At 42.8% G+C, this 25,114-nt stretch overlaps 2 protein-coding genes across 7 annotated transcripts in view; one reads left to right on the top strand and one right to left on the bottom strand.

Moving 5' to 3' along the window:
* The window catches only part of Pdzk1 (PDZ domain containing 1), a 29,916-nt gene extending 13,801 nt beyond the window's left edge, over positions 1-16,115 (top strand). For 2 of the 5 annotated variants that reach the window (XM_004647833.2, XM_023708098.1), the window contains exons 2-9: positions 3,026-3,237; positions 3,830-4,073; positions 5,619-5,755; positions 7,004-7,199; positions 9,089-9,285; positions 13,390-13,605; positions 14,289-14,579; positions 15,661-16,115. In XM_004647833.2, coding sequence (XP_004647890.1) covers positions 3,028-3,237; positions 3,830-4,073; positions 5,619-5,755; positions 7,004-7,199; positions 9,089-9,285; positions 13,390-13,605; positions 14,289-14,579; positions 15,661-15,714 — 1,545 coding nt within the window. In that variant the 5' untranslated portion in view covers positions 3,026-3,027 and the 3' untranslated portion in view covers positions 15,715-16,115. Of the gene's footprint in view, positions 1-502; positions 609-1,268; positions 1,410-3,021; positions 3,238-3,829; positions 4,074-5,618; positions 5,756-7,003; positions 7,200-9,088; positions 9,286-13,389; positions 13,606-14,288; positions 14,580-15,660 lie in introns of those variants that run through there. The other 3 variants (XM_023708100.1, XM_023708097.1, XM_023708099.1) reach the window with 3 other exon arrangements.
* Positions 16,116-16,455: 340 nt separating this feature from the next.
* Positions 16,456-25,114, bottom strand: part of LOC101575572 (Golgi pH regulator) — a 49,636-nt gene continuing 40,977 nt past the window's right edge. Inside the window, exons 11-14 of one of the 2 annotated variants that reach the window (XM_023708101.1) lie at positions 20,235-20,330; positions 18,311-18,400; positions 17,397-17,462; positions 16,456-17,263 (exon numbers count right to left, since the gene is read on the bottom strand). In XM_023708101.1, coding sequence (XP_023563869.1) covers positions 17,057-17,263; positions 17,397-17,462; positions 18,311-18,400; positions 20,235-20,330 — 459 coding nt within the window. In that variant the 3' untranslated portion in view covers positions 16,456-17,056. The remainder of the gene's footprint in view (positions 17,264-17,396; positions 17,463-18,310; positions 18,401-20,234; positions 20,331-25,114) is intronic. The other variant, XM_004647832.3, reaches the window with a different exon arrangement.

The following is a 25,114-nucleotide window of genomic DNA, read 5'->3' as shown; positions in this document are numbered from 1 at the left end:
GTTTCCCCACAGGTATGGTAGCATTTCTGTCAGGAACTGGCTCTCACTGTAGTGTCAACTACTGAGGTGAAAAGAAACCCTGACCTTAGTTGAAAGTGGTAGCACCCTCCTGTAATCCCAGCTGCTGTGGGGCCTCAGGCTGGAGGATTGTAAGTCTGAGGTCAGCCTGGGCAGGTCAGTGAGGCCCTGCCTCAATGTTAAGACAAAAAGGGAGGTGCCTTGGGAATGTAGCTCAGCGGTGGAGCTCTTGCACATCCCTAGTTTTGCAACAAACAAAAACCTGTTTTAAAAAAAAAAAATTGTTTTTGAAAACCTCTGACCCTAAGTGTCTGAGGCAGGTTGGAGTGTTTTCAGCCTGGCTACTTGGAAACTTTGACTAACCTACAAAATAAAGTACAGCTTGAGATTTTTGCCAAGAAATAAGTAACTTGTGTCTCCTTGCGTGTCTAGCTTTTGGGTCTCCTGTAGGACACAGGAAAAATTCCTCCACCACTGTCCCTAAGCACAGGATTTAAATTTGCTTGTGAGGAAGTTCCACTTTTTGTCCTCGCTTATAAAGACACTGAGTGGCTGTGGTGGACACCAAAAGGTAGAAGTGGAGGTCTGAGGTAAGTGCTTTAAAAATGAGTATTCTGTCAGCATTCTCTGCCAGCATTCTCTGCCAGCTGCAGCGCTTCACAAAAACTGAATCCAGCAGCTTTTTATCCTAAGGAAATGTTTCAAATTTTTAAATACTTGGAGGAAGTCTTCCAGAAGTTACCTGATTATTTAAGAGGGCTTTTCTTCCCCGCTTTGGGATTTTTGCAGCCCTGTGGGGTTGAAAGCTGAATTAGAAGGGGGCCTGGACACAGACATGGATTCAGGGTGCAAATGGCACTGATCCGCACAGGTTGGAGACCAGCAGGGAGAGAAATAAAAGGTCGGAGGTCAGAAGGTGCCTGCCAGGGAGGAAACGGACCGAAATGACCTATATAATTTGCCCTTCTTCCTGAGCAGCCTTTCTCTGTGACAGACTGTCTTTGGATGCAGCAGGTGCTGAGCAATCCCATGTCGCAGGCTAGCACTTGGCTTTGCCTTTCTCTCCTTGATAGCCAACGGGGAGTCTTTGTTTCTTGTTTCCATGACCGCTTAGTCATCTGTGCCACTCGTGGGGTGGTTGCCAGACTCTGCAGAGGCCATGTGGTACAGTCGTGGGGCAGCAGGAGGCTTCTTGCCCAGTTTGTGCCGCCCCCTTCCTGTGGGCACAAAGGTCAGAGGTGGTGCGCTCAAGGCCCCACAGCATGGCCACTAGGGAGCCTGGAGCACTTCGATGTCTACCTGCTCTTCTCCCACTCCCTCTGAACCCTGCACGGTCATCTGTTCCTGTCCTTCCAGGAGGGAAGGGACCGATGGTTTATTCTGATTCACAGGTAGGTCACTATGATATGGGAACACAAAGAGGTTTAAAGATGTTGAGTCCAGCTTTCTGCTCATCTTCTGTTAAAATTTTTGGATCGTGTATTTGGACTGAATTTTAGTCAGGCAGCACAGAGGAATTTGATCTGAGCCACTGAAACGGCAGTGTCCGTGTTCAGTGTTGCTGCCTTAAGCAAGTCTCTTGCTGCTGAGGCTCCCATTCTCCATCTTCCATGGAATGAAAAGCACTGAGCTGGGGGCTCTGGGCGGCTGCGACTTCCTCTCACAGTAACTGGAGGCCAGTGAACCGGTGTTGTTCACATTGGCCAGTCATCCTCCCTTGGCTCAGGACCCTGATCCTGCGAGGGGGGCTGCAGGAGGGCAGGAGGCCAGGAAATGGGCTGCTGTAGGAGGGGAGCTCCCCAGGGCCACAGAGAAACCTTTTTGATTCGGCATCCCTGCTCTGCTCCATGGGAAACTTCAGAGTCCCGTACAACTACTTTCCTATTGCATCACCAATTTATCAGGCCAGCTCGGAGGCATATTCTTTGGTTTTTAATTGTTTGAGGTCTTCCTTGTCCTGTCTGACCCTATCTGACTCCTGCTAACCCTTCACTTCTCCATGAAGCCATTTTTAATTCTCACTGCATTCCCTTCCCACCCCCATCCCTCTGAGACAGGAACTCGCAGTGCTATTTAGGCTGTTGTTGAACTTGCTGTGTACCCCAGGCTAGCCTTGAACTCACAATGATCCTCCTGCCTCAGCCTCCTAAATGCTGGGATTACAGGCATGCACCACTATGCCCAGCTAAAGACCTATTGTTATATTCTCATACCAGTCTGTTCTTAATACAACACTTACCACATGTTGTAAAACGTAACTATGTTGCCTCTGATGGAAGACAAGTATGCATCTCTTTCTACAGATTTGTCTTTAGTGCCCGGAACTTGATAGAATCTTCAGATAATGTGAATGAAAGAAGGCCCACTTTTTCTTAAAATTTTTGAAATATGTGTTAAAATTTAATTTCTTTTTAGTCAGAGGGCAAAGAACAGTTTGGTCTGAGCTACAGAAATTGAACCATTAGCGTACAGTACTTGACTATTTGGATCTGAAACTCAGGACCCTGATCCTGCGAGGGGGGCCGCAGGAGGGCAGGAGGCCGGGAAATGGGCTGCTGTAGGAGGGGAGCTCTCCAGGGCCACAGAGAAACCTTTTTGATTCGGCATCCCTGCTCTGCTCCATGGGAAACTTCAGAAGTAAAAACATCAACCGTAGGGAAACCAATTAAAGCTATCATTAGCAAGCCCTGGCCTCCCATATCCCCAGTGTTCCCAAACTGGAACACAGGAGAACAGAATCAGGGGACATAAAGGTCAGGGTTCTCACGCGATTAGATCTTCCTTCCTGCTAGCTTTTCCTTTCCTTTACTGCTCTTCTCCCACTCCCTCTGAGCCCTGCACGGTCATCTGTTCCTGTCCTTCCAGGAGGGAAGGGACCGAGGATGGTCCAAGGAGTGACTTGGACCCAGCCGGGGCTCTGCTACCTGGTGAAGGAGGGGAACAGCTACGGCTTCTCTGTGAAAACTATCAAAGGTTTGTTTTCTCATGCATTCATTTTCCACTACAGAAATGGCTGCTGTCTTTAATGCCCGAGAATGTAAACTGGCCAAACCGGAAGGGCGAAGCTATGGCTTCTTCCTGCGCATTGAGAAGGACACAGACGGGCACCTGGTCCGGGTGATAGAGAAGGGAAGCCCGGCAGAGAAGGCTGGGCTCCTGGACGGAGACAGGGTGCTCAGGATTAATGGTGTCTTCGTGGACAAGGAAGAACACGCGCAGGTGACTGAGATACTTGGCGCTCTGCTGGGATCTCCTCAGCCTCAACATTTTCTCTGCCAATTATGATTTTTGGGGTCAGTAGAACATGGTTCTTTCCTTGCTGTTGATGGCAAGGATTTACCCTTATAATTTACGATGGTCAATCAAGTCCCCTATGATTAACTAAAAACTGCAAAAAAAATAATATATGCCAGTAACTATGCAAAGGCACTTCTGTATCCCTAGTCTTGTTCAAACCTTCTCATAACCTCATCAAGTATATATTACTGCCTCACAGACAAGGAAGCTACGCATAGTTAAGTTAGCTTGCTAGCATGTTTGCGCAGTGGCTACATGGGGTCTTCTTCCAGTACTGCCCCATTGCCTTGTCGCTCCTGTTTCCCCCTTAGAGCTGGGGACCTGCCTGTTGTGCTGGGGGGTATCATTCACCTCTAGAAAAGTGCAGGCCTTGTCGGTGCTCCCTGGATTCCAACAGTGCCAGGCCCTCCTAATTTGCACGTGAAGATTAGGAGTATGGTGGGGAAGGTGGAATTTCCCTCTTGCTGTTGATGGAGGGTTATCAATATTCAAGTTACCTCTCCCCCCTTTCTAGGTGGTGGATCTCGTCAGAAAAAGTGGGAATTCAGTGACTTTACTGGTCCTGGATGGGGATTCCTATGAGAAAGCTGTGAAAAAAGGGGTTGACTTGAAAGAGTTGGGTCAAAGCCAGGAGCTGGATCTGAATGACCTGAAAGTGGCCCCTGTGATGAATGGAGCAGTAACTTGGACCCAGCCACGGCTCTGCTACCTGGTGAAGGAGGGGAACAGTTATGGCTTCTCTCTGAAAACTGTCAAAGGTGAGCTGGGGGCTCTGGCACTGGCCTTCCAGAAGTAGGACGTTGTCACCAGTGGATGACTCTCCTCCTTTAGCTGTTTAGTCGCCTTAGCCATCCCATGGCAGCTTCTCTGCCTCCTCCCTCTCTGGCACATTCTCTTGCCTGGCATAGTTGTGCAACTTGGGATGAGACACTGGATGGTGGCAATCTGGGGTGGTCCCTGGGCACTCCTGTGCCCCAGTTCTAGGTTGGCACCTTAAGGCTAGAGGGCTGACACTTCTGAATCCTTTTCTAGCTCCCCTAGGATGAAGGTGGAGGGGAAACAAAAAGATTTTATTAGCTAATTTTGAGAAAGACCAGTATTTCTTTTCATTGCTGAGAGTGCCCAGATATTTGTTTATTCTACCCATTGATATGCCAGATGACATTAATAGTTGCTGAGGATACTGCAAAAATCTCCACCTTTCTGTGACATTTAAACAGTAAAATAGTATCTTCCACTGTAGCCTTCTGAATTATGCTTCTGACCTCTAGCTAAGAGAGATTCAGACTGGAAAAACCCTGATGTCAGGAAGATCCTGTTCCATAATTTTAGAAGTGCAGGCTGATCCGTGCTCAGCTGACCGGGTTCTACAATGACTTCCCTGTGACACTGGTTGGAATCAGAGTCTTCCAGGTTCACTGGTTGTGCCATCTCAGATGTTGCCCTCTGCCCAGTGCTTTGCTGGCACTGGTAATCGGGCATAATTTAGTAAATGATAAAGAAGCAAGCCAATAATAAACTTGAAATTGTCACCAATAATAAGCTAACCTGTAGCAGGAGAGAGAAACAAATTATGAGCTCTCAAATTTTCTAGTTATTAAGCACAGAGCTATGGGTACTCCAAGGAAGCTTGGCATTTTGTAAAAATTCATTATCTGTAAAACGGTAAAAAAAAAAAAAATAATGCAGAGTTTACTCATTTGGCTCTTGTGCTAATGCTCAGGGTTTGTGTTAGCTGTATGAAGAAAATGTTCTCTTTGTGACAGAGACATACAAGATAACAAGAGAAATGTGAAGTACCTAAGGAATGAGTTATCCTGTATAAGTCATTTGTAGTCATTTTGCCTACACTGAAATATTTGCATCTCGAAAGACTTGGCTGTGTTTGAGTGCCGCCCAGACCATGCCATCGACACACACGGGCTCGCTCTTCCCTTCCTCCTGTGCTTCTGACCTGGTGGCAGCGCTAGAGGAGGAGGGAGCAGAATAGGTGACTTTGCAACAGTCACCAGACACCAAGAAAGCAAGCAGGGTGCAAGGATGACACATGGTGGGCATGGTTTGGCACTTTATGTCACTTGAGGTTCTTTCCTTGATTTATTTGGACTCAAATCCTAATTAAATCAAGTATCTGCTGAGTAATAGCTTTGTGCTAGGAGCTGTATACTGATTCGAGATCAAAAGCCGAGCGCTGAGCTAGCTCTATGATTGGAGTCCTAGTTTCACATTATTAGGAAAAAGTCTCCCTAGACACTGGTCTTCCAGTTCTGTGCCCTGACGCTCAGTCTCTCACTGGCTTCTAGGTAAGAAGGGGGTGCACATGACTGACATAACACCCCATGGCGTGGCCACGAAGGCTGGAGTCCTCCCAGAGGATCATCTGATCGAGGTGAATGGAGAGAACGTAGAGAATGCCAGCCACGAGGAAGTGGTTGAAAAGGTAACCTGGCTTCCAGGCCGCTTTTCCCATCCTTTTACTCACCTCGGAAGTGGCAGGAGGTTGGTTGGTAGGGTCTGGGATGAGTTATGATGGGAAGATTCTTTGCCCCTTTGTATTAAGGGTAAACAGATTCACTAGGGGCATAAACAGTGTTAGTGCAGAGCTTTAGAATAAAGCCTTCAGGTCTACAGAAGCATTTCTCTTTTCTTTCGGATCTTCTTTATCCAGTAAGCATCCAGTCCCCCTGTGCAGTTTCATTGTCTGCAGTGTCAGTTGTCTGTGGTCGGCCACATCTGAAAATACCTGGTGGAAAGTTCCAGAAACAGAATTCACAATGTACAAGTTTTAAATAACTTATTATAGCTGCTTTTTTTCATCGTTATCACTTACTGTTTTTTTTTGGTGGGGTGGTACTTGGGATTAAGCCCAGGGCCTTTGTACTGAGCTACATCGCTGGCTCTTTATTTTTGGAGGCAGCATCTCACTAAGTTGCTCAATTGCCCAGGCTGAGGCAATTTGGGATTCTCCTGCCTCAGCCTCCCAGCCTCCTAGAGTGCTGGTATTACAAGTGAGTTCTACCAAACCCAGCAGTTCCTAATTTATAAGCTGAACTTTATCACTGGCATGTGTGTACAGGAAGTATCTAATGGGCAATAAGCAGGGACACACTGGGAAAGGGGATGATTTGTACAGGCGCTCAACACTCTAATGCACAGTAATTACGTTTGGAGTTCTCCATTGAATGTGCCCAACAGTGGCTGAACTCGGGTCACTGAAACTGCAGAAAGTGCGGGTGGCGGGGGCTACTGTGCAGAGCCACAGTGCAGATATTGGAAGGCGCATGACACCGAAATACTGGGACACTTTCCCTAAGTCATAAAGAACCTTAAATTCACCAGCCTTCTCTTCCCTTGGTAGAGAGATGATCTTTTGGCGTGGATCATTGGTATCCTTTTCCGAGTTCCTATTCTGGTCTTCACCTACACATCTTTCTGGGTTTTCTGAATTTCAGTTCTGTCTTGGATTCACTAATAGCTGAGTGGATGAGGTTGTACTTGAAGGGATAAAGAGCAACTACAGGAGTGGAGGTAGATAAATAACAACTGGCTGTAGAAAGCAGTCTTACGGATTAAAAGTAGGTGCCGTGCCCGTGCTTTCTGCTGAACCCGAAGCCTAGGCCTTTTTACAGAAACCACCAGACTCCCCAGCAGGGTTTTGGAAATTCCTCAAATGTGTATGTTGCTGCAGGTGAAGAAGTCAGGAAACCGTGTTGTGTTCCTTCTTATGGACAAAGACACTGACAAGTACCACAGTGAACAAAAAATACAGTTCAAGAGGGAAACAGCTAGTCTGAGACTGCTGCCCCACCAGCCTCGAGTGGTGCAGATGAAGAAGGGAAGCAACGGCTATGGCTTCTATCTGCGGGCAGGGCCGGAACAGAAAGGTGAGGCACTAACCGAGCTCCATACCAGGCAGAGAAACCACCCAATTCTTCATCACAGTACTCTCAAGTCATCATAGGCCAACTTCTCCCTCACCCCCCATAAGAGCAGCAAGGAATTAGGAGGTGCAAGCTGTCACATGCAGGCCTAGCCTAATACCGCGATCCCAGAGTTTCCGTAAGCAGAGCAATGAGGTAGAGGCAGGGATGTGTTGGTTGATTGGCTTCCTGAAAAGTGTCTTTTTTGTTGTGCGAGTATCTACACCATTCATCATTTGGCAGTGTGTATGGAGTTGGCTCTTGTGATCCTGTGAGAGCAGTTCCAGCCCAGGTCTAGGCAGAGGTGTGGGTCGGGACCTGGGATTGGAACAGAACCCGGAGTCTTTCTGCTTCTTTGTGGACCCAAGTTCTACCACTTATACAGTTGGGAAGTAAGGTGGATACATAAACGCACGTTCAAGCCATGCAAACCAATACCTGCCTAGAAGTGGCTATTTTCTTTTCATTATGTTTATATTATCAATTATTATTTTATGTTATTTAAAATTTTTTTTAGGGCCTTTGAAGATACCATGTGAATCAAATAGGATTTTTCAGTCAAGGAACATGTTTAGTACAGGAGATGGGACAGAAGGCAGATGACCGTCTGAATCTAGGGACAGATAAACCACTGTGGGAACTCAAGGTCTGAGCAAGCTTTTCCCACTAAAAGATACTAGTACTACTGTACCTCTGCCGGGTATGGGTGACCTGGGCCTCGAGCTCAAGCTTTAGAATATGGGCGGATTTGGGCAAAGTAGAGAGAGTGGGGGCTGGGGAGGCAGGTGATCCCAGGAAGGCAAGAGTCATGTAAACATGGGCACAGTGTGGTTGGCACCCAGTGTATTGTGCAAGACTTCAGGTTGGAAAGGTAGGTTGGAGAGAAATGAGGGAACCTCAAGGCCAAGGGAAAGCATTTGGTCTCAGCTCAGAATTGATAGAAGTTTTTAGGCAGTGTTTATCAGTTAGAAAATGTCCTGGGTGGGCTGGGGAGACAGCTTGGTGGTCTAAGGGCCTGCGTGGAAAGAGCAAGGATCTGGGTTCAAACCCTGGTACCACATACCATGCCAGCCCCAGAACCAGGTGTGGTGGTGTACGCTGGTAATCCCAGTGCTGGGGAAGCTGAGACAGGAGGATCACTATGAGTCTGAGCTGTGTAGCGAGACTGTACCAAATAAATGATTTTAAAAAAATGTCTTGGGAAACTACTGTGGCTACTGTAACATGGCATTGTAACAGGGGTATTGAAAAAAAAACATAGTGAGGGACAAAGAAAGATGTGAGAGATTTGCAGGCACCTGGTCCAATAGCTGAAGTCACCTCCCCGAAGCATGCATCCGCAATGCACCCTCAATTGGACACCTGACTGCTACTTAGGCAGGATGGTTTCTGAAATCTTTCCTCCCTGTTCATGGGCTAACATCTATGTAAGATTTATTGATAAGAGTATACTCACTGACTTCCTGGGAATCTGATGACCCTTCTTGTTGGCTCTGTTTATTCTGTCATGACTGAGTGTCAGATGTTTTTAGTAACAACATGATTCTTACTCCTTTAAGATCTGTCATTTAGGCTGGGGAGGTGGCTCAGTAGAATAAGCGCTTGCCTGGCAAGCGCAAGGGCCTGAGTTCAATTCCGGGTCCCACCAAAAAACAAAAGAAAACAAAACAAAAAAAATCCTGTCACTGGCTTTTTTCCCCGGGGAGGAGGCTAGACAGGGTGCTGGGATGCACGGGGACTGGGGCTGTGCTCAGCACACCTTTTCTGTCTGTCTCATCAGGGCCTTGGACCCCAACAGAAATTCCAGCTTGTTTAGTATCTTTCTGATAATTAAACATTTTTTGGGACTGCAGGTCAAATCATCAAGGATATAGATTCTGGGAGTCCCGCAGAGGCAGCTGGCCTGAAGAAGAATGACCTGTTAGTTGCCGTCAATGGGAAGTCTGTGGAAAGCCTGGACCACGACAGTGTGGTGGAGCTGATCAGGAAGGGAGGAGATGAGACCTCGCTGCTGGTGGTGGACAAGGAGACGGACACACTGTACAGGCTGGTGAGTGACACAGGGCGCGCCTCCTGGTCAAGGCTGGCTCTGCTCCCTGACATCCTTGGGCCTGGGGCGGGGTCATTCCCGCTGTGTTCTCCAAACTGGAAGGGGCATACTATTTCAAAGGTATTTAACAAAATTCATCCTTTTTCTGGTGGTACTGGGGCTTGGACCAGGGTCCTGCACATGCCAGGAAAGTAAGTGCTCTGCCCCTGTGCTACCTCGAAAGCCCAGGGGAGTAACAACTGCTAGAGGCGAGCTGAGGCTCAGCCTGGTACTGATAAGAGAGCGGGTATCTGATTACTGTGTGTTTAAGTGCTTGGACTCAAGATTTTTTTTTGTGGTACTGGGGATTGAATTCAGGACCTTGTGCTTGCCAGGCAAGCGCTTATTCTACTGAGCCATCTCCCCTGCCAAGGACTCAAGATTTTTAAAGAATTTGCAACTAAATTACAGAATTATTCTTTGTGACCTGAAATAATCTCTGGAGAATAGCAGTCCAAAAGTAGATGCAGACCTAAGTTCTCCAAACAGGAAGCAACTAGATTTTAAAGTATAGACTAGTAAGTCTATAAATTTCATGTAAAAGCCTAAAAAGATGATTATTTGTAAGCCCTTAGGAAATAAAGTGAGCAGAAAGCTTCACTCAGACCAAGACATGGCAAACTAACCTCACTTCCTCTAATAACTCTAACAGCAACTATTTACATATTTTAAAGTTTTACAACACCCTTATTTTATCACAAAAAGTTTAGCTGGGTGTGGAGGCACAAACTGGTAATGCCAGCACCTGGGAGGATGAGGTAGGAAGATCCAAGTTCTAGCTCAGCCAGGGCAACTTAGCAACTTGAGACCTTGTCCTCCCACCCCTCAACTTCACCAAGGGCTGGAGATGTATCTATGTAACTCAGTGTGAAGGCTCTGGGTTCAACCCTGTTTCTTCTCCCCCCTCCTCAAATTAAAAACAACCCACAAATAAATGAGGTTCAGTGTAGTTTAAAAGGCATCTAGGGGCTTAGGTACCTGTCTTGCTATGTACAAGTCTCAAAGATGAGTAAGAGAAATGGATTTTATTCTATGTGACATTCAATCAGAAACATCTAAGGGCACACAAATGATACAAAGGGAGGATTATTATGGGTGGTGCCATTAGCCCCCTTGTATAGACCAGGAAACTGATGTTTAGATTAAATGATTTACTAAAAGTCACCCAGCTTAGTGGAGACTGAAGTCAGAATTTGAACCCAAGTTCCTGGACTCTTAATTCACACCATACTCCTCAGCACATTTAGATTCATTTCAGGATATTTTTGTTGGGGGCCAGTGAGATAGCTCAGCAGACTGAAGCACCTGCTTACACAAGCGCAGGGACCACAGTTTGATCCCTGGTACCACAAGCGGGCCAGCCTCACTAGGGCCTACTGAGCTGGCCAGAGTCTAGACGTAGTGGTGCATGCCTGTAATCCCAGCACTGGGGAGGCTGAAAGCAAGAGGATCACCACGAGTCCAAGCTATGTAGTGAGGCCCTGAAAATATATTAAAAAAAGGTATTTTTGTAAGCCAGATGAAAAAATAAAACATGTTCAAAAAGCAAACAAAAAAGAAAAAATGAAACATGATGAAATGTTTTAAAGCTAAGCAACCATACCTAGAAAACACTTGATACTGAACAGAAGTCCCCAATGGTCCCTATGAATGGAGACATGGAAAACATATTTAAGATACATTTACAAGATTTAAACAGATGACTGGCAGGGGGGTATAATTAAAATCTCATCAATATAGAAAGAATTAAGTTTAGAAGCTAATGAATTTAAATGAGAATAAATTCAAGTACTAGTCTAACTTTGTTGTACAGTGTATGAATATGAAACGGTGAGTCTCAATTTGATGACCTGATGTTCTAAAAAGCTGCCCCACCCAAAGAGAACAACGTAAAGTTACACTGATTGACACTTTTGGAGACAATCACCTCACTGTACGGACTTGGTCGGAATCCTCAGACATGTTAGTGCTACTAGTGTGACTTCCAGCACGTCATCCTCTCTGTGCCTGTTTCCTTACAGTAAGATGGGCTAGTTACCGTAAAGGGTAGCTAGAGACTGAGGTAATATTTAGAACATAAGGGATAAGATCTCTCATTTGTAAATGTCATGTTTGTTAACAGTGTCTGGGGCTGGGCGTGGGGTCAGTGGTAGAGCTCTTGCCTCGCATGCACAAGGCCCCAAGTTTGATCCCCAGCACCACAAAACCCAGACAACTTGTAACACCCCTGCCCCTCAAATCCCCGACACCATCCAGTTCTGAGAATCCTACTCTGGGAAGATCTATGACAAGTGGCCAGGGAAGAGATCTGAGAAGCCACCACAAAAGCACTTAGTCTGAACAAGCCAGAGGCTTTGGAGAAGGAAAGCACCTTCAAGAACTTGAAAGGGGGCTGCATGTGAGAAGCAGCCCGTTTTTCTGAGGTGATCTGTAGGGCACAGCCAGGCCAAGCGCAGATGCTACAGGGAGCTATTTTTGGCTTGAAAACTGAAGGTGCCAGAAACTGGATGAGTCATTCTTGCAGTGGAAGAGGCCAGCCGAAGCAAGCAGGCACTGCCCCAGCTGCTGCAAGAGGGATGCTGGCATTTTCCTAGCCTTGTGACAGAATGAGGTGACTATTTTGTCTATTTTGATGAATTTAATAAGAGAATTTTGTTCTAAAATGATGCTTGCCCCTACTCCTCAAAGCAAGCTCCAAGATGGCGGTGGATCTTTGAAGTGTAGCCGTGAGTACATCAAACTCACTACAGTGAGCAAATCAGGTTCCTGGCACTCACTGGATCCCAGATACCCAGGTGGTGGGTGGCTAAATGCATTCGATGTTTAAACATGTTCTTTAACAAACTTGACTCAGTTGCCAGATGTAGCTGACATACTTGTGGAGGTAGTTCCACCACTATTTTGGCACTTAATGCCACACTGTGATAATTTCCCACATTCTGGAGACATTCCAGAGTAGGTAGGACAAGGTCACTGGCCAGAACTGCAGTTAGCTGAACGGGGTGACCAGAGGGGAAGCATGCTCTTGTGGTTAGCAAGACAGGAGAATAACCAGAGGGACCCTGAATCGAGTTCATAATAAACCCCAATCTGTTATCCTGGCCCTCTCAACTAAAATATCAGCCAGTAAAGCTCTTAATTCTGTTAAGAAAACAGTCACAGCTAGGCATGGTGGTACCAGGCAGGCCGAGTGTCCTCTAGGAAGCTGACGCAGGAGGGTCACAAATTTCAGCCCCACTTGGCCAATTTTGTAATTTAGGACCTAGTCTCAAAAAAATGGGGAGAAACTTGGGGACACAGCTCAGGGCAATAGGCCTAGTCCATCTTTACCACAAAAGAAGTCTTGTTTTTGGTGCTGCTCTTGTTATTCAAGACCAGCCCTGCATTCTGCATACAAATGGAGGTAGCTGAGCTAGTTTGTAGATATTTAAAGATCTTATGGAGTATAGTACTACAGAGCTGCTAGGTAAAGGCCACAACAATGAACAGCAAACAGGATGGAGACACAAGGGTGCCAAGTAGCAAATGGCTGGAATTAACTTTTGTTACAGTATGTGACCACTTCCTAATTATTGTGTGTACAGGTTGGCCTTGTTGTCTCTGAGCCTTCAAACTCAAATTGATAAAGAAGTATTTTATTTTACCTTATCCTGATAAGGAACACTAAGGACCATGTTACTAAGGGGAAGAGAAAAACTTTGATCTGGGTCTGTGGTACTGGGCTCCTCTGATGTGCTGTCTTCCGAGAGCGCTGTCTACGGGTGGACAGTGACTTGCTCACTCCTGTGCAGCCGGGAGAAACTAGCACTTTTGTTAGCCACACTTTTGGATCATCGTACCGAACTGTACACTGCTTTTATGTCCATATATGCATTTGAGTACGTATTTATGAAATATTCTGTAACCAACCTTTTATACCTTTCCTGGTTAGGGAACTACAGTAGTTTTACAGCCTACAAACAGATCCATCCAGAAAAAGAATGGAATCCACATTACAACTTAAAATAAAACCAGCTATATTAAAGTGCAACTATTCATACTTACAATTTATTGTATTTTCAACAGGCCAAATTTTCTCCATTTCTCTACTATCAAAATCAAGAACTGCCTAACGGTTCTGCCAAGGAGGCCCCAGCTCCTGCTCCTCTGGAGGTCTCAGGTCCAGACACTACAGAGGAAGTAGATCATAAGCCTAAACTCTGCAGGCTGGTTAAAGGTGAAAATGGCTATGGCTTTCACTTAAATGCGATTCAGGGTCTGCCAGGCTCATTCGTCAAAGAGGTATGGTAATCCAGTTCCAGCAGCGCAGTGAACATCACGTTAGGACAAGTGCACCTTCTCCCGCCTGTAGATAGCTTAGTAGAAAGGTTACAGAAGGCCTGTGTGCCATTGCACGTGGATACAGATACTCCCCTGCCCTCTAAGTTATGTCATAATTTCATCTTTTGCTTCCCAATATCTGTAACCAACCTTTTATACCTTTCCTGGTTAGGGAACTACAGTAGTTTTACAGCCTACAAACAGATCCATCCAGATTCCATTCAGTTCTTTCTAGACTTTCAAATAAAATAAACACAGTGAGCTGACACGACTCAGGTTGATTCACTGTCAACCCTGAGACCCTTGTTTTTCTTCAGGCGGCATAATCCTCTCCCCAGTGGGGACTGGTGGTGAACAGACCATCCCTATAAACTCTCAAGTTGGGTGCGAAGGAGGGAGACCTATGGAATCTAAGGCCCTCTGCCCACAATACATAACTATGACAATATGATTCCCAACCAGTTTATACTCATATGAGAATGAAGTTGTAGCTTTCCTAAGTAGAAAGGCATTGAAGAACCTTTCTTCTGTACCTCAAGGAGAAATGTGGTTAAGAGTAAATTTCAACCACCACCTCTGAAGGGAAGCTAGCCTAATGCGCTTTCTCCTGTTGGAATCACTAACTTAGAGCCTCATGTTCACAGGTTCAGAAGGGCGGCCCTGCTGATGCAGCTGGGCTGGAGAATGAGGATGTTATCATTGAGGTGGACGGGGTGAATGTGTTGGATGAACCCTACGAGAAGGTGGTGGACAGAATCCAGAGCAGCGGGAAGGAAGTCACACTCTTAGTCTGTGGAAGGAAGGCCTACAATTACTTCCAAGCTAAGAAAATTCCAATTGTTTCCTCCATGGCTGACCTGCTGGATGTCTGCCTGGATGCCAAAGGAGACACGGTGGCAGAGGTGGCGCACGCCTCATGCCTGGTGAAAGAGCGGGTGAGCAGCAGTGATGCTTCCTGTTTCTCATCTTTCGTGCCCTGGAGCACAGTTCAGGCTTTAATGAATCTACTTCATGCCCACACCACAGATTTTCTAAAATTCTGGAAAGTGATAATACAAAGATAATAAGCTATCTTAGGAGGCAGAATAAGGACAATTCATTGTCACAGCATTCAGTTGGTAGGGTGCTAAATCAAGAAACAAGTTTATTAAAATTATAATGGAAAAGAGCCTGAGTGAGACTGTCGTCTAGGTAAAAATTATAGTTCTGTCACTTATTAGTGTTGGGTAAACAGATTTATTTGCTCTACCCCACCTCTAAAAGAGGGATGATTTATAGAGTTGTTATCAAAATATATTACCTATGACTATTAACAATACTTTGAATAGCAGCTGGTGCAAAGTGAGCATAAAAATGGTGATTAGGGACAATATTTACAAACACAGGCTTCACACTGGGTGACAAACAAAACCATGACCATCCTCCCCACACAAACACAGCCACTGTCCCAAAATTGTAAAACAAGTTAATTTTGTAAACTGAGTTACCACTGTATTTGGCAGATGTCACAACTGTCTTAGGAAAGATTAAACATTCCGTATATATTTGAATTAGATAAATTCCTTGGTAGGTCTTGGCTTTACATTTTGGTCCAGTTGTTCATACATGAATGAGATCCAAAACTGACATGACTTATCCACATTTGTAAAGGAAATTTATGGCAAAGTCAGGAATCTAAAGGTAAATAGTATTTTTTTTCTAATATACTAATTCTACTGATTGGTGATGTAAATAATAAATAATGAACACACAAAACAGACACTGACTTATACTCTGGAAAGCTCAACAAAAAAATATTCTAGTTGCCTTGTAGGAAAAGTCCACTAGAGGTCCATTGTAGAAAAGATACACGTAGGCATTAAAAAATGTGTTACTATGTCAAAGAGCATGTTGGAAATAAGGCCACAAGCTGAACTCATAGTACCTGCCTGCTAGTGAGTGGCTCCTGCTCGACTTGAGTCATCCGACTCTAGCTGCTCACACTCACTGCTGTAATCCTTGTTTTCTTTTGCACAGGCCCACAGTACAGCCTCAAATTCTTCCTCCAGTTCTGAAGACACAAAGATGTGATCAGAATCGTGGCTTCAGCGGACGGGATTCCTACTAAATTTCCAGAAACTGCTGTCTCAACGAAGGAAAGAGCTGCCACCCGCCTTCTGTGTTAGCCAAGACTGTTTTGGAAACCATCATGTGTGACTGTTATTTGCCCTGGAGCTGCTATCACAAGGAGCTCCTTTATGGGCAAGTTAGGAGGTTCTAAGGCAGGAGCCCCTTTGTGCTCTGTTCCAAGCTTTAGATTCGCTACATTTCTCTGTATGATGATCTCTTTTATAGGCTCCTTGAGCACCAAGGCTGATTCATCCATCTCCAAAATATTGAAGCGGATAATCCCATTAAAATTATGCTTTTATAAAAATGTGGTTGCTAAAATACTATTAAAGATATCTTGAGTATGCTTAATTTCTCTACTACCTGCTGTAATCTTAATAGTGCTTTTGTTTTGGATAATCTTCATTTGCTTCTAGAAACCCAAAACACAAAATATAGAATAAGATTTAAAAAAAAAAAAAAAAAGAATTTGTTAGTTTGCATTTGAGTATTTAAAACTTTTTCAGCATTTTTATCTGTAAAAGAGCTTGAGTTCCAGGATAGGAAAGTGACTTTTCTTATTTACTTTTTTATCCCACAGCACGGAAAGGTGGGACACATCGTTACCAAATTAAACGTAGGGATTTCGGGGCTGGGGAGATGGCTCAGTAGAATAAGCGCTTCCCTGGCAAGCGCAAGGGCCTGAGTTCAATCCCCGGTTCCACCAAAAAAAAAAAAAAAAAAATTAGGGTATTGACTCATACTAATTTAAAAGAAAATCTTCAGTTGTTCACTATCTCTTTCTCAGAAGCAACAGATAACTCCTGGTTATTTTAATAGGAAAGAGGTTGCGGGGAGGAGAGGTGCCAACTCAAGTTGTAGATCACATGAGCATAATAAGCTATACTTGATAAAGTGAATCTAAGGCCAAAGTGTTAAAATCCCAAGTTTAATGGTTAAGCTTAAGGGAAAGACATAACCTTTTCCACATGAACTCTGACTTAAAAATCCAGTGACTGGCCCAGTTATTATAGATAGCTCCTGCCCCCGTTCCCGTGCAGTCTCGTCCCCCGCTTCCCTGCCCTCACAACTCTCCATGCTCACCGCTGAGTACTGCCTGAAGTTACTCCTCCCTCTCAGTTCTAGCTGACGCTACTTATGACCACAGTATCATGTGAGGAGAAAGGTATATGTTGGAGTTAGAACATGAGGTAGAACCATAGCATTTTGTTTACAAATATTAGGCCCTAGTCCCCTCCACTGCTTTTCCTCAGATTCAAATTCTGACGCCATTGGGTTCTAACAGTCTGTAATAAGCTTGAGTTCAAGGTGCCACATGCTTCTCTGGTGCCTGTTTGTGAGCCAAATAGAGGAACAGTATGCTGGAAAGGGCGCTGACCAGGAAGATGACATCAAACCAACGGTGATAGAAGTTAAACTGCAGTTCTCCAAGGACTTCTGTGATTATGGTGCGGTATTCCAGGGGCATACTCATTCGGATCAGCAGTACGGAGGAGACAAAGTACATGCCCTGTAAATCAAACCAATTAATCCACAAGTTACTTTGAATGTAGTGAGGGGTAGGTGAGAAGAAATTGTTAATCACTTAAAACACATAACTATTATTTGATAGCTGAAAACATACAGCTATTCATTAAACTCACCATTATCTGTGCTAATAGCAGGACAATGACATTGGAGGACTTACTGCTTGAGATGGCATAAAAGAACTGTTAAGGAAAGAAAAAGGATTTAAAACACTACTGCTAGATGCTTGTGAAGCCGTAACATGGTTAACCTTTAATTAAAGGTGTCTCCTCCCTGCCACAGCCTTACATAGAACAATTCTGACGATTAAGGCTAGAAGATGCCTTAAAGCAGAGTAGAGTTACAGTTTTCCCCTCAGGGCAGTCGGTGGTTTTCGGTTTTACATTAAAACATACGAAAGGATTCTAATGCTATCCACCTTTAGTCACTCAGCTGCAAAAGACCTTAGCATCACCCTAAAACATAAAATGGGTAATTCCATTTTAGGGCAACTCTAAGATTGGGCTATTGCGCTCTCCCCAAAATTGTGCTAGATGACGAGAGATCTCCTAACTTTCTCTTCTTTCAAATGGCTGTAAGATCCAAGAAATTTCTACCTTTTCTACCAGAGAGGATTCTCTTTCCCTCTCTATGAAGCCTTTCTATTTTGATCAAAAAACAGCTGAATATTTTGTTCCCCTGCTTCTGTATCTGTTACAAATAACTCATAATTATTCTTCTAAACTCAAATGTTTTAGAAATTCTTCTAAACTGCAGAATGCCTACCACCTACCAAATTCTATTATAGATGGTGGTGATATATCCATGAACAAAACAGATCTTTATTACCTGTAGACCTTAACTGCGACTGATGTCACACACCGTCATCGATTTATTTAGCAGTTTAACATTTTTATTCCGTTAAAATAATAATTTTCTTTTTTAAAATCTTGTGATCTCAAAGGGCAGAGAGCCTGACTGGGTAACACGACCTCATGGTACCATATGCAATCAGATACAGAAGTACCTTCTACACTGAAATACAGCGTACCTTGGTGAGGGTGATCAGCAATCCTCTGATGGATGTAACAATGATTATTCCAACTAGAATGAAGGAAATGTGTTGGGACCAGAACTTCACCTGTCACCGTAACAGAAAGGAAATGTCTGTAAGTCTCTACTCAGAAAGATGGGCTGGCTAAATATTCCAATCACTTCTGTGATGGTGACATGGAACTTAACACACCCCAGCCCTTTGCAGGGGTGAGAGCAAGCGAGAAAGTGGTGAGTGAAATCCCTGCAGGAAACGGCAGATACCTGAGTTAGCCAGTGAATCAAACCTTAAGGACAGAAAAAAGCAAGCAAGCTAATGACACAGTTCATGATAAATCAAGAGAATTAAAAGGAAAAAAACTCAAAATTAACAGTACACCTTGGTTATTTTTAATGTCTATGAATGGTAATTCTCTGATCACACAAAACTTCAAGGACTCTTTTTTAATAAAAAGAATAAACCTCAGCTATTACTCTAGGACATGGAGTGTCACCTGAATAGACCTCAGCTATTACTCTAGGACATGGAATGTCACCTGAATCACATAGTCCTTTTGTCTTCTCCTGCACTGCTTGATAGAAGCAGTTTTGGGATTCAGTTCTGACAAGTATCTAAAAGCTGCCAATGCTAACATCTAAAAGACCTGCTATTCAGAATCATGAACTATGGAGGACACAGGTCAATTACAGATGGTCTATATACACAGCAAGCAAGCCATGGAAGTAAGCTATTTCAGGAACCACTGAGAGAGCATTTCTAAAAATTTAACCCAGTAAAAAATTTAAATGAGTAAAGCCCAAGGGCCAACAACAGCAGAGTTTTTGTACCTCTTCAGAAAAGGTATCATGTTCCTTTATTTGCAAAAAGGAGACATAATCTGTCAAGAAATGTGTACTCTGAGCTGTTTCTTAAGGACTGGCGCTTACTTTGCTCTGCTTCATTCTTGTTTTCTTTAGCTATCCCTGAGATCAGAAGCATGTCCTGCTGAGATGGAAGACTGGACGTGGCAGGCAGTCTGTGTCTGAAATCAGGGCCCAGTTAAATGGGTCACAATGGGATCAAGAATGTGGCATCAGTCTTTGTTTTCTATATCGGACTGGAGACTGCACCCAGAGCCATCACACTGAGCTACATCCCTAAACTTTTTAATTTTTATTTTGAGACAGAGTTTTGCTAAGTTGCCCAGGCTGGGAACTTACAACCTTCTTGCCTTACCCTCTCAGCGTGCAGGAATTACAGGTGTGCACTGCCATGCCTGGCTGACATCAGCCTTATTATTAAAGTGTTAATCAGCCCAAATCATTGCCAACACATATACCTATAAAACATACTACTCTATGGATAGGGGCATTGGACTAAAAGTGGGGCAAGGGTGTGTTTATGACAGTGGTTTTATCAAACAGGCACATAGGATGATTAAAAAAAATCCAACTTTGTACACAGTTGATAGTTACCATCTTTAGTCCAAGGTTCACATTAATTGATAAAGATCTTTTTTATAACTGAAATTACTTCAGGTCTAACATGCAACACTAATTAGCAGTTAATTTTCTACCAGGGGAATCAAAGGTGTTGTGTGCCTGCAGAACTCATTAAAGAGCACACAGAGAAGGATTTAAATAGTTGGTGGGAAGAAACTGGCAGGGTAGTAGCTGGCTACAGAGAAGCAGAACTGTAGAGGTAATCAGCAACTACGACAATAAAGTACCAGTTGTGACTTATGCATTTAGGTTACGAATGAGAAACCTGGCCTGTTACAAATGTGCCATGTGAAAATGTCAACTTCTAGAGGACCACAGGAAGAACAGATATGGAGGCAAGTACTTCAAGTATGGGAAGTAGAGTCTTAAACAATGTAAATCTGTTACAGCAGATAAAACAAAAAAACCATAATAAACCAAGACGTTAATAGAACTCTTACATCGAACTGGATTCCTAGGTAATTCACAGTGATCTCAATGCCTCTTGTGACAGGATCAGTTTTTCCAACTCGATCAAAAACAATATTGATGGTTGCCTGCAGAGACACAGACCTGTATCTTAATTGCTATTTCAAAAGTGAATCAAAATGAATTAATCGCCATGTCTTAGAGGTTTATCTCTTGAAAAATGCAGTTCTATTCAATCTATACCAGAAGCCAGAAAGGTTCATGAAGTATGAGCAAGAGTCAAGACATTCCAAACTCATTCCCTAGGCCCTTAGAGCCAAGAAAAAGAAGTCATGGTTAGTAAGCTAACAAAGGAAATCTGGGTTGCTGTCACATGCAGTACTGTTTTCTATCCTTAGAATTTCAGTCTCTGAATTCTTTTTTCAATAAAATGTGTTCCCTGTATGCAGCATATTGTTGGATCTTGCTTCTTGATCCAGTTAGTTTCTTTTGATTGGTGAATCGAGACCATTAACATTGACGATTATAACTGATACGGAGAGATTTATCTTGTCATGTTATTGTCCTATTGTTGGCTCCCTTTTATCCTGTTTACTCAATAAAGGAAACTGAATGCTGAAAAATAACTAAACGATCCCATTAAAAAAAAAGAAAAAGAGAAAAAGAAAAAGAAAAGGAAAAAAGAGGGGAAAAAAGACAAATAATGAAAAACAGAAACAAGGTAGTTTTAACTCTAACCATTTCAATAATCATGGATCAGCAAACTTAGCCACTGTAGTGCGACAGCAGTCACTGACAAGACACACAGGAATGGGCTGGGCTATGTTCCAACAACACCTATCACAAAGTAAGCAAATTTTGTCTGTGGAATATGGATTGATAATCGCTGGCCTTAATATGACAGTGAAATGGCTGACACTGTCAGACTGGATAAAAAGCAAGATCTGACTTCTGCTGCCTACAAGAAACTCACTTTAGATATGAAGGTTAAAAGTAAAAGGACGGAATAAAGATGTATTTATACTAATACTACTAAAACAAAAGGTGGACTGTCTATGTTAACATCAGATAAAACAGATTTCATAGCAAAAAATATTGCTAGGTCTTATAAGGGTCATTTTATAATGATAAAAAAATCGCTCATAAAAGGTTACATTTCGATCCTAAATGTCTATATATACCCATAAACAAAGCTTTAAAATATATGAAACATGGGGGCTGGGACTATAGATCAATGGCACAAGTGCCTGCTTGGCAAGTGCAAAGTCCTGAGTTTGATTTCCAGTATCTATGAAACAAAGACCGCTAGAAATTAAAAAAAAAAAAAAAAAATTGACAAATCCGAACAACTGGGTCAGTTTTTACAATAACTGATAAAATAGAGAATCAGTAGACACTGAAAATTTTAACAATACCATCAACTAACTTGACCTGACACAGAACGCTCTAGCCAATAACAGAATACACATTTTACTCAAGTGCACATTCACTACACTGAGTGTAGCTATCTTCTCCCACAAAACACAAGTCTTGGTAGATCTTAAAAGATTCAAATCACACAAAGTATGACCTTAGATTACATAAAATTAGGTTAGAAATATATTAGAGAATGATATTTGGAAGATTCTCTCGAGTATTTTTTTTTCTTTTTTTAAAATGTATTTGATATAGGGTCTCACTAAGCAGCTTGGACTCGTAGTGATCCTCAGGCGTGTGCCACCACACCTGGTCTTGGTGGCTGGCTCAGTGTGCCCAGAGGGTAGGCCAGCATGGTATGTGGTGCCGGGGATTGAACTTTGTCCCTGTGCTTGCCTAAGCAGGTGCCAAGTCCACTCAGCTATCTCGCTAGCCCTCTCCTCAGTATTTTAGAACATACTTCTAAATAATCTGAGTCAGAGATCAAAACAGAAATAAGAAAGTCCATGTGTGTGTGTGTGTGTGTGTGTGTGTGTGTGTGTGTGTGTTTTACTGGGGAGTGAATCCAGGGCCTTCACACTGTGATAAGTCCCTACCACTTTTCAAAATATATTTTGAGTTAAGATCTGGGTAAGTTGCTAAGCTGCCAAGGGTGGGCACAAAGGTGTGGTTTTCCTGACTTAGCTCCCTCCCCAGAATGCTGGGATCATAGGTGCACATACCATGTCCAGCTAGAAAGCATTTTTACTGAATGAAAATAAAAATACATTATGCATTAAAAGATGCAGGCAAAACAGTACATAACAAGAATAGAACAATAAAATACTTTTATCAGAAAAGATCTCCAATCGTCTGGGTATGGTGGCGCACACCTGCAATCCCAGCACTTGGGGGTCTGAGGCAGGAGGATTCTTGTGAGTTCAAGACCAGCGTGGGCTACAAAGTGAGCTCAAGGTCAGCCTGAACTGCACAGTGAAACCTTGTCTCAAAAAGAAGAAAAGAAAGGCTCCAATCAACAATCTTAGTTTCTACCTTAAGAAATAAGGTAAAAATATGACCTAAATAAGTGGAACAAAGTTAATAAAGAGCAGAGCAGAAATCAAAGAAACAGAAAACAGCAAAATACAAAAAATAAATTACCCCAAAACAGACTCTGAGAAGTTCAATAAAATCAATAAACTGGTACTATCCTGATAAGAAAAAATGGATAACAGAAGTTGTGATTATCATGAGACAGCACTCTCGACTCACTAGGGTGGCTCTAAAGGAAAAAATAGATAATAACAAGTGCTGGAGGGGATGTGAAGAAACCGAAGCCTTCAGGGGCCAGGGAAATAGTTCAGTAGAATAAACAGTTGCCTGGGTGCAAGGGCCTGAGTTCAATCCCTGGTTCCAAAAAATAAAAAATAAAAAATAAAAATAAAAATAAAAAGAAAAAGAAAGAAAGTGAAGCCTTTATTTTTATTGCCAGCAAGGAATATAAACTGGTGACAACATTTTGAAATCAGAATGGCAGGTCTTCAAAAAGTTAAATATATAGTTAGCATATGATATAGAAATTCTATTACTAGCCATTATATGATAAATGTTAATATGTCCTTTGAAAAATTTATATACGAATATTCATAATAACATTATGGATGTTGACAAAAAGTGGAAACATGCTAAGTGTTTATCAATTACTAAATGGATAAATAAATGTGGTATTATTCATACAATGGAATGAGTACTATTTAGTCGGAAGAAAGAATAGTATTCAGCCATAAAAAGGAACAAAAATGTTGTAGCATGGATGATCCTTAAAAGTTTAAGCTATATCAAAGAAATCAATCACAAAAGATCATAAATTGTCTGACTCAATTCATCTGCAATTTCTAGAATAGGAAACTGAGCAACAGAAAGTCCACTGCCTGCTGTCTACAGCTGCAGTGACTGGTAATGAGCACAGGACTGCTTTTCCATCTGATACTGTTCACAGGATGCTGCAGTGCTACTGTACAACTCTGTGGACATACTAAGAACTAGTGAACTGTATGCTACATTCACTGTGTGCATAATTCACTGCAGTGAATTATGGATTAAGGATTCAACAGATTCTATAGGTGTTGAAAATATTAAGAATATTGTGAGCAATTATATCCCAATAAATTTGAAAACTTTAACAATGGACAAATGCCTTGAATGACACAATCTACAAGGTGTCACTCAAGAAAAGTGCAAGGACCCAGGTTTGATCCCTGGGACTGCATGCCATGCTGGCCCTAGAACCCCGGGCACACTGTGCTGGCCACTGAAACTGGGTGTGGTGGTGCATGCCTGTAACCCCAGCCCTGGGGAGGCTGAGACAGGAGGATCACTACAAATCCAAGCTGTGTAGGGAGACCTTATATCCAATTTAAAAAAACCAAAAATATCATACTCAAAAGCCTTCATTGGTAAATTCTATCAAACAAATAATAAAATTCCATATAAACTTTTCCACTAATTCGGAGAAGAGGCAGTATCTTTCAACTTATTCTCTAAGGTCAACATTATTTTGACACTAAAACTAAACAAAGACATAATATTAAAAAAAAAATCACCAGGTACAGTGGAACACAGCTGTAATTATAGCACTGTGGGAGGCTGCAGCAGAATTACAAACTGAAGCACTGCATGGCAACTGAGCATATTACTGAGAGACACTGTCTTAAAAAAAAAAAAGAAAAAAAGATATATACATATACATAGACTGCAGATGTGGTTCAGCATGAAGACTGTAGTTCAATCCCCAGCACAAAAACTAAACAAAACAACTAACAAATTTAATTCATTATAATGACAGACTAAATAAAAAGGAAAACCACATGATCATTTTAACAGAGGTAGAAAAGTTGACAAAAATCTACCTAATACCATTTCACAATTAATAACATTAAGCAAGCTATGACTAGAAACACTTTCCTAAGATGAGAGAGGGCAGCAAGACTGGATGCCTTCTCCCTAAGGCCAGGGAGAAGCCCCGACGGCAACTGCTCTTACTGCTTCTGTCCAACTTTGCACAATGTGGCTAAAAGAAGAAAAGAAGGAAGGGAAGATAAGTGGAGAAAGAGAAGTGAAGGGGAATAAAGGGGACGGGAGGTAGGAGAGAGAAGAGAAAGAAAAAGCATCCACACTGCACAGCAGGAAGCAAAATCGGCCTGAATTCCAGGTACCTGACTGTGTAGACAACCCTATGAAGGATATAAAACATCTCCTACAGATAAAAGGGTTAGCAAACTGTAGGATATAAGATCAATATACAAGAATTAATTATATGTATGGATACACTAACAATAGTCAAGGTAAAATTATAAAAAGATTTAGGAAAATATCAAAACATAAAATACTTAGACATAAATCTGACAAAAGCTGTGAAAGATTTGCACATTAAAAACTACAAACTAGGGGCTGGTGAGATGGCTCAGTGGTCTAAAGCACCTACTTAGAACAAGCTAAGCTAAGCAAAGCACAGGGA

This window comes from Octodon degus, unplaced genomic scaffold, assembly GCF_000260255.1.
Source record: "Octodon degus isolate 3935 unplaced genomic scaffold, OctDeg1.0 scaffold00331, whole genome shotgun sequence".
Lineage (NCBI taxonomy): Eukaryota > Metazoa > Chordata > Mammalia > Rodentia > Octodontidae > Octodon > Octodon degus.
Note: the sequence above shows the minus strand (reverse complement) of the source record. Positions and strands in the feature narration are given on the sequence as shown.